Source organism: Genypterus blacodes, unplaced genomic scaffold, assembly GCF_046128005.1.
Source record: "Genypterus blacodes isolate CSIRO-AG114 ecotype Tasmania unplaced genomic scaffold, CSIRO-AGI_Gbla_v1 ptg000076l_1, whole genome shotgun sequence".
Taxonomy (NCBI): domain Eukaryota; kingdom Metazoa; phylum Chordata; class Actinopteri; order Ophidiiformes; family Ophidiidae; genus Genypterus; species Genypterus blacodes.
This window is the reverse complement of record NW_027466885.1, coordinates 2,325,631-2,334,358: the sequence shown is the minus strand read 5'-3', so window position 1 is coordinate 2,334,358 and position 8,728 is coordinate 2,325,631. Positions and strand designations below refer to the sequence as shown.

Below are 8,728 nucleotides of genomic sequence, written 5' to 3'. Positions count from 1 at the left end.
ATACATTGTTACATAGATACGATCGTGATTGTCAAGTGGAATTGTTTTTTATAAAGGCCGACCCTAATACTTGAAAATAGACCCAATAAACAAATTAAGCCCAATTCAAACAAGGCCAAATTAGTTTGGACAGTATTTATGTTTGTTATATAAAAACATCGATTCAACAGCATTTCAATAGCTAAAATTCAACATGTGTCATGTCCTTGGAATACAGCTATTGAAAACGCTTCAACATTCAACCATCTCACACGGAAATACACAATTATTTCACGTTGTCATTGCTTTGAGAGCGAATGCTCGAATCAAGGGCTTTTAGTCTGAAAGCAGTGACCGGATGCTATTGTGTTGTTTTCGGTATCTGTTTTGACTTCAGGAAAGTCGCGGGTTGAAACTTGGGACACTTGTTGATAGAAACTGGGTTAAATGTCGCTGTGTTTGTGCAAAGTCACGGTAGCAATTCACTTCCCAGGATTCAACCACCGGACACGTAGCGCTTGTTAGACGCATTGTCGTTTGTCTATCCGGGAAAATGAGTGAAGGAGATTCGGAGAGCGGGCAGGATGATGTGAAGTATTTCAGACTGTCAGAAATCGAAGAGCAAAACACGTTCAAATCTGCGTGGATCATCATCAATAATCATGTTTACGACGTCACCAAGTTCCTGGAAGAGGTGAGTAATCAGCTAAAATTACTTTAATGCCACACGTTTCTGTTAATCGAGCTTTATGACGAAAAATGTGACTGCATATGTTAGTTTTGTGTTGTACATTGAAGTATTTGATCAAAGGAGGTAGTCGTTTTTCCTGGTTTATTGGTAACAAACATAATTAGTTGCAGTTATTTTGCAAGATCCTCAGCATGGCGCTACAATAGTTAACCAAGTTGGTTTCAGAGGTCAGATTAAACTGAGAAGTTTTTCAGTGATCAAGAATTGTGTTTAAAATGGAACATTTTGCTTCAGTTCAGTTCAATCCCCTTTCAATCAACACACCCAGACTCCTTTGGAACACTAAACCACCTCTTATCTGACATGTGGAGATTGGATTGACACCATACTCCCTGATCTGCTGATGGGTATTAAAGTGAGTGTGTGTCCTGTGGTGTGTAGCATCCAGGAGGAGAGGAGGTGCTGAGGGAGCAGGCGGGAGGAGATGCCACAGAGAGCTTCGAGGACGTCGGACATTCCACTGATGCCAGGGAGATGGCCAGCAGCATGGTGATAGGAGAGCTACACCCGGTCAGTGTGTGCTTGTGTGTGTGTGTGTGTTGTGTGAGTATATGCTGTCACGTCAAGACATATACTAAGTTTCTCTCTCTTTGCAGGAGGACAGAGCAAAGATTGCTAAACCTGAGGTAAGACACACAGATATTAATTGAGTTTCTTAGTTCTCTTGAGCCTGAAGTCATTCCTACAATCAAGTTAACAATCAAATATTGGGGGGAAAAAATCAAGAATATTTTTTTCCCCCTCATTTTTTAGGCTGCTGAATTTCTATAATCATGCATAAAATCAAGAACCTTCTATTTATTTATTTATCATCTACCTACTGCAGAAGTTGTTGAGTCTTTAACTGCCTATTTGCATAAACAGTCAAACCACTGGAACATACAAATTGGATACAACACACACAAATTCCGCTACCGGTCACAGGAAAACTGTAACAAACAATGATCTGGTTGCTGAGACAAACAAGAATCTCAAGCTGATATGATGCTATGTGTGATATAAAGTCTAATGTGTGTGATTTGTCATGCAGGAAACATTGGTGACCAACATTAAAGATGAACCAAGGTATACACACACACACCTACACACATGCACACACACTTGGTTAGCCAGTATGCCTGATCAGTATGAACATAATCATTTACAGTAATGGCTAAAACCTTTCCAATAAAAATAAGTTTCTTTCTCTTGTCTGTGCTCAGTGTGCACACAGTGATACCAGACAGCACAGCAACTTCAATAGGCTGACTGACCTTAACTAACGCAAATAGTCTGCTTGAAAAATCACTACAATCAATAATTTTGTCCAGGAAGTTGTCATTTGTTTTATAATTTAAAACAATATGTTGACTTTAAAATGAAAAGTGTCTATTCATTTGTTTCTCTGTCTCCAAATGTCTGATGACTTAGTGCTCTAGTTGGTTAGTCAGGTATTTTTCTGTTGCTCGATAATGGCCTACTCCAGTGTTTACCAACCTGTGGGCCGCGGTCCCCTGGTGGGCCGCGATGGTACTGCAGGTGGACCACCAAAGGTCATTTACAATATATAAATAAGTAAAACGTTTTTAATTTTCATTTAGGAGTTAGTTCGCAAGTTACCTAGTTGGTTAGTTTGTTAGTGTGCTGGCTAGTTAGTTGACCAGTTTGTACGCTAGAAAGGTGACTAGCTAGTTGTTTGGTTAATCAATTAGCAATTTATTTATGGAATGTTACTTGTTAATTGGATACTTAGCTTTAAATAGTTTATTGGTCAGTTAGTTAGTTGGGAAACCAGATGTCTAGTTAGTTGTGTAGTTAGCTTGTTAGTTACTGTCACTTAGTTAGTTGCCTAGTTAGTCAGCTAGTCAGTTAGGTGAAAGTGATTTGTTAGCTGGTCTAATAACTAACCACTGGTCTACCTTCCCTGCAGCTGGTTGTGTAACTGGTTAATTCCTGTCGTGGCCGCTATCATCGTCACGCTGATGTACCGCATCTACACCGGAGATAGTTAGTGACATGAACGACCATCGGAGGGGCCGCTGTGAGGTTAAAAGCACTGCAGGCAAATTCCTCTTTTTCTGATTGGCCACAGCTGCAACCAATGGGTGTGTTGGGATACTATAGCTCCTCCCCATGGTGGTCAAGTCCTATCAGAAGAAAACAATGATCTCTGGAAAAATGCAAATTCCAGGATAACAGATTCTATGCTGCTCTGACCACTGACTGTTTCCCAACATGCAATTCACGCTTTATCAATCAACCAATCATGTGATGATATTCTCTTTTGTCAATTACACTGTTGAAGTCACATGTGAATGATCATTACATTTATATTCCGATAACTATAATGATGCTTTATGGATTCCTCAATGATGAATATATGATGATGGATGTATAATATATAATTTCCTTTCATGTGCATTTAATATCTTTGTGTCTGAAGCAGAGGTTGCTGTTCCTTTGCTATCTCAGGATGACCATATGACCTTTATTAACCCTAACAAGTAAAATAAACTCTGCATTTATGAACACATTTCTTAGATTAGTCCACAATATCCAGGGATCTAACTATTCAGCACCAAGAAATGTCAGTTATTAGAAATACTTAACAATATAACTGTAAAGCCTCAATGTACTTTCTGATTCTTTTATTGTTTTGGACTTTTTCTTGTTGACTTCTCATGTTGAATTTGAACAGAAGATGACAACTATATGCAACAGTGAAAGGCAAGATTTCATGAACATTTGTATAGATTTTGGCTGACAATCTGAATATGAATGAAGTATAAGACGTTTACAAAAAATCATTAATGTGGAGATGTCCTTTTCTTTTCTTTCAGTTTGAAAAAACTTATTGTGTCTTGTTCTTAGCAGGTGTGACGTACAGTAGAAGGGGTCTGAATGCCATCCATATGCTTAACAAATCAGGGGTGGCCCCTCCTGCTTGGATTACTTTTAATCTAATTATCAAAGCTGATGAATGATAATACCACCATTTTGTGTGTTGCATTGGTGGAGTGCTATAGATATGAGAGAGATATGAAAGAGAGGATAAAAGGAGAGACAATGTGTGTGTTTATGTGATTGTGGGTGCGGTGATAGGAGGCCCAATGGTTGGTGCCTGCATTAAGGTTCAAGTGCAAAGACGTGAGGCACAGACCCCCGAGATCAGACAGCAGACAAAGGCCCAAATCCCATATAAGGGGCAGGCCAACACCCCATTCAAATCTTGTTCACCGAGAGGGGGCGGGTTCAATAAAACAACATTTCCAAGTTAAACTCAGCTCTGTTCTGATGCTTTCTGTTAATTGGTCTTAGCTATTAACTATTAACTAATTCACTTCTCCGTCAGTTCCAAACCGTTAAACCTCGGAATTCTAATCGAAGACCAAATCATCTCCTCTTCTCTCCGTTGGGTTGGATGCTTTACCAACACATTCTGGACTATGACATGACATTATTTTACATTTATTACTTAAAAGGAGGAAAAGCAGAAAATTATAAAATCAAAAATCAAAATTTGTCGACTCAGAAACTACAGCTATTTTTTGTTGTGAGATTTTCCTTGAATTTGGAGTTTGCTTGCCACTTTGAAAGCTTTCTGGATCACACTGTCATCCAAAAACTACAGGACTGCTGACATCTAGTGGTGAAAAGTAAATATTTCTATCGGTTGGGAACGTTTTGAGACACGCTAAAGTGGGCAGTTGTGTAATATTTTAGTAAAGTATTAGTTTGAGGCAGTCAAGGCTGTATGAGTTAAACAAGATTGACAAACAAGGCCAAGGTTGCTAACTGACAAAATCCCATAATGTACGTTTTAACTATTGAATCCTTTAGATTTAACGTAGACATGTACACAAACATCAAATAGCTCAGTCTGCACAGAAAATAAAAACAAATATTTACCTTGAATTTAACCCTTTACCCGCCTCCCATAATGCTTGGACGGATCTGTCCAAACTTGACCTCTGTGGTCGCTGCAAGGTCAATCAAGTCCACACCAGAGTGCTCAGTTGTTGTGATCCCCAGAAGTTGGGAGAAGCTTAATGGTGTGTTGTGATGACAGCAGAACTACACACTCCTGTCCATGAAAATTCACTATTGCATTCTCTGTTCACGTTTAGTTTTAGAATTTTGAGTTGTAAAGGACAGAGAACAGGTAAGCAGGGCTGGAGCAGGAGTCAGGTTGAGATCTGGACACAAGCACAGGTTAGAATTCAGGCAAACATACTAGAAATACTTCTTAGGTCATGCGGGTGACTGGACTCCCTCTCCTGACTCCAATCCTGCAAGCACACACACACACACACACACACACACACACACACACACAGACAAACATAGAGGCTAGGGAGCAGAGGGCATGACAACACCGTTGTTATTCCCCTGCTATCCCTGTTGATTTCCTTACAGAACTTCCCATTGGATCAGTTTGGATATGAGTCTATTCAGGTGGTCCTTTTAAGTTAGTAACTGTTTCTCAGTCCTTTAACCATCCGATGGGTGTTGCGTATGTGGGAGCTGCTCCAAACTAATTTGGGATACATAAAGTTGTATTTAATCTAATTTACTTGAAAACCTCTAAATGCATAATTTCAAAATACTGTTAAATACTGGGAATTTGACAAACATGCATTGGAAAAGCTATTGTAGAGAGATTCAAATGTGAGATAGAGGACTTTTTTGTGTGTGTGTGTGTGTGTGTATGTGTGTGTGATGGCTGTGCTTTTAGTGTGTGAGAGTGATCAGATGTGTTTTTGTTGTGATCATTTTCAGTATGGTCACTGATCCCTCACACACCCCCAGCTCACTCACTCACTCCTCCCATCTGGTCACAGGTACAGGACTCTGACCTGAAACAGGCCTGCTTGAAAAAAAAGCTTGGTCCCCTCTGCTAATGTGAACTGAACAGAACAAAGTGCCACAGTGACGTGTCTATGTGTGCTATGTATGTTATATACGTACATATGCCTTTATGTATCCATGTTTATATGTATCTCGATAAAAACTTGCTCAAGAGCACTCAGGACCCAAAGGTTTTACGTCCCAACAGGGCAATGACTCCAGGCACACAGAGAAAAACCCCAAATTCAGGTCTGCAAACGTGGTCAGATCATTCCCAAGAAGACTCCCGCCTGTAACTGCTGCCAAAGATGCTTCAACTCAGTAAAGGGTCTGAATACTAAATGCAAGATTTCAGTTTTTGTTTTTTAATAAATAAGCAAAATGTTCAAAAAATGTGTTTTCACTTCGTCATTATGGGTGTTTGGGTGCAGATTTATTCAATTTCATCCAACCAAAATTAAGTGTTAAACAAAAACTATGTATAATATATTAACAGTATATAACAAAATATTAATTTGGATTTTCATTCACATGAAGGTGTTTTGACATAACTTTTCCAAAACATTTCCACCTGTGAAGCTAAATTATAGCTGAAAATACATGACGTAATAGACCTAATTTAAAAAAAAAGAGTCTTCGGGGAAAACAGTGATATTGCTGAGCAGGTTTGTGCGTTTGTTGTCCATACAATGACGCACTTAGTGAGGCCAAGTGTATGTAGTTACATAACGTCATGACGGAGGACTGGAGGGGGCTCATATGGAGCATTTAGAAATAAAATGTATTTATGGACGGAAATACAAAAAGTGAATGAAATAACAACATCGATAATAATAATAATTCCCCTTTTTTCAGAGGCTTCATTCTGATTGTTAGGAGTGATTAAAGCAATAACTTGTGTATATTTTGGAGTGTGTAGATGTGAAGATTCATCCATTATAATAATAATTATTATTATAAGTGGAGGGTTCCACCATCGCAGGTAATTGGACCTTAATTGCTGAAAACCCTTCAGTCTGCTTAGTAAACAACATTGAATTTTGAATTTTCAAAATAAAACCAATTAGTTTGATTCCTGTATTTCTGGACTTTTATGTGAACATTGTGTTGTATGAGTTGCAGTTTGTACCTGAGTGACGGAATTGCAATGAAACAGGTGAAAGTTGAGTTGTGACACATTAATTGACGTGTTGATCTGCATGTGTCTGTGCTCGGGGGGCGTTTCCCCTCCCCCTCCCCCTCCCCCCTCTCCCGCACTGGGACTCCCGCGGACTCCTGACCGGTGCGGTGCCACAGCACACAGGCCTGCAGGCCGCCGGGCAGCTCCGAGCCACAACCGCAGAAATGTCCGACTTACTGCTCCAGTGTGACGCGGGAGGGAAGCGGACCTCCTCGGTGGCGTTGATTGTTGAGAACGGCCAGAACGAGGAGGAGGAGGAGGAGGAGGATGATGAAGATGAGGACCTGGACGATGAAGTGTACGCGTCTCGCCTGGAGAAGTTTATGAGAGACAGAAGGAGAGCCAAGTCTCTGCCCGCCTACCCGGAGCAGGTGGCGCTCCTGGAGGGCGTCTCCGGGAATAACGAGAGGAAGAGGGTCAAGTTTGCAGACTCCATGGGTCTCGACCTGGCCAGCATCAAGCACTTCAGCTCCCAGGAGGATCCTCAGATCCCGAGCAAAGTGCTGTCCAGGCACAGGAGCTTCCCCCCGCAGCAGCAGGACTTCCTAGGCGGCCTGTGCGCGGGGTTCAGGTCGGCCCTGACCCTCGACCGGCTGGTGGCCTGCTTCCCTGAGCCCTGCGAGGCGGAGCGCAGGACCAGGCTGCTCCGAGTCTGCCTGGAGAAGATCGCCATCACCCAGTTTGACGTAAGGGGCCTGATCCGCGTCTGCACCGGTCGCAGCAGCGGCAAAGAGGTCGGAGTCCGTTACACTTTCAACGACTGGCTCTCCCACGTGGACACGCAGGCCCTGCGCGTGGACGCGGATCCAAAGGAGCCGGGTTTTGTCGGAGAGCGGTACAGCTTCACCATGTACACACCGCCCTTCATGGACCCCAGCTCCTCCGTACACTTCGCCGTCTATCTGAGGAGCGAGGACGGGGAGTTCTGGGACAACAACGGGGGCCAGGACTACAGCCTCCAGTACCACTGCCTGCCCGGTACCGAGAGCTTCACCAGCTCCACTTTCCACGCCACCTGAGCTCTCCATACGGGCTCTCAAGTCTCCATCAGTGCGTAAAAGTTTTCCATCCGGGCTCTACCGTCTCCATCAGTGCGTAAAAGCTCTCTACCACACTCTTCTGTCCTCTGTGCTTATTATTTCTGAGTTCACCAAGAAGTTTGGAGATTAACGAACAGCTTTCTTTTTTTTGCTTTAATTGATTCCGAGCTGAATATCTAACATCCACAACCAAAAACTTAAAAGTGGAAACTCAAGCTGTTGTTTTGGCTGAAGGACACCATTGAGATTTTTCAGCTCTTCTTCTTCTTCTTCTTCAGCTCCAGAAATTTCACATCTACTCAGGAGGAACATGCATGTCGACAAGCGCCAGAGACACATTTGGATGAAGTTTAGGACAATTTATGAAAAAAAAAAAAGCCTAAGTAGTGGAGAATCTATGAAACAAATTGTTATAAAGAGAGCTTTGATGATTCATTAAAGTGAGATGATGTAATTCCACAAGCTAAAATAACACTATATTTAATTTTGTAATGTAAAGAATTCAACTATGTTAATTGTGTGAATATGGTTGGATCCATGCTGCAATAAATAGTTTTGATTAATGCTTTGGATTTTTCATGAGAATATCAGAAGAATTTTATTAATAAAAAGTTTCTGATGAGCATTTTCTGCTTGTTGCCACAATATTATAAAGTGAAGTTTTGGCAGCCAAAGCTGTTTTTGAATCAATTTCATTTTATCTATTGTACCGGATTTGTATTACGTCCAGCAGGTGACGACAACTTTGATCGTTTGCACTGGTATATTAATATTTTATGGTACGGAATTATTAATTGTGCCTTAACTGTTTCAATCCATCCATCGTCCACACCTGCTTGTCCTGCAGGGTCACAGGGCAGGAGGCGGCGTCTAACCGGGATAGGCTGTCACTCTGTCCAAGGCCTTTACTAGGGAATTTGTTCTGGAAAAAGGAGTTGAGAAGTTGAAAGA

The 8,728-nt window shown here is 41.5% G+C and overlaps 2 protein-coding genes across 2 annotated transcripts; both read left to right on the top strand.

The window, feature by feature from the left end:
- The first annotated feature begins 369 nt into the window (after positions 1-369).
- Positions 370-3,988, top strand: cyb5a (cytochrome b5 type A (microsomal)). The gene is made up of 5 exons (XM_076158270.1): positions 370-673; positions 1,112-1,240; positions 1,327-1,356; positions 1,761-1,795; positions 2,640-3,988. Exons 1-5 carry the CDS (start codon positions 533-535, stop codon positions 2,719-2,721), a joined length of 417 nt encoding a protein of 138 aa, XP_076014385.1. The 5' UTR covers positions 370-532; the 3' UTR covers positions 2,722-3,988.
- Positions 3,989-6,811: 2,823 nt separating this feature from the next.
- Positions 6,812-8,184, top strand: ppp1r3g (protein phosphatase 1 regulatory subunit 3G). The gene has a single exon (XM_076158207.1). It carries the CDS (start codon positions 6,902-6,904, stop codon positions 7,754-7,756), a length of 855 nt encoding a protein of 284 aa, XP_076014322.1. The 5' UTR covers positions 6,812-6,901; the 3' UTR covers positions 7,757-8,184.
- Positions 8,185-8,728: the final 544 nt, after the last annotated feature.

Excerpts from the sequence above, each read along its gene's own strand:
- cyb5a (XM_076158270.1), top strand. The coding sequence starts at position 533 with ATGAGTGAAGGAGATTCGGAGAGCGGGCAGGATGATGTGAAGTATTTC. Across the intron at positions 674-1,111 it reads TCACCAAGTTCCTGGAAGAG|CATCCAGGAGGAGAGGAGGT; the intron begins GTGAGTAATCAG and ends TGTGGTGTGTAG. Across the intron at positions 1,357-1,760 it reads CAAAGATTGCTAAACCTGAG|GAAACATTGGTGACCAACAT; the intron begins GTAAGACACACA and ends TTTGTCATGCAG.
- ppp1r3g (XM_076158207.1), top strand. The coding sequence starts at position 6,902 with ATGTCCGACTTACTGCTCCAGTGTGACGCGGGAGGGAAGCGGACCTCC.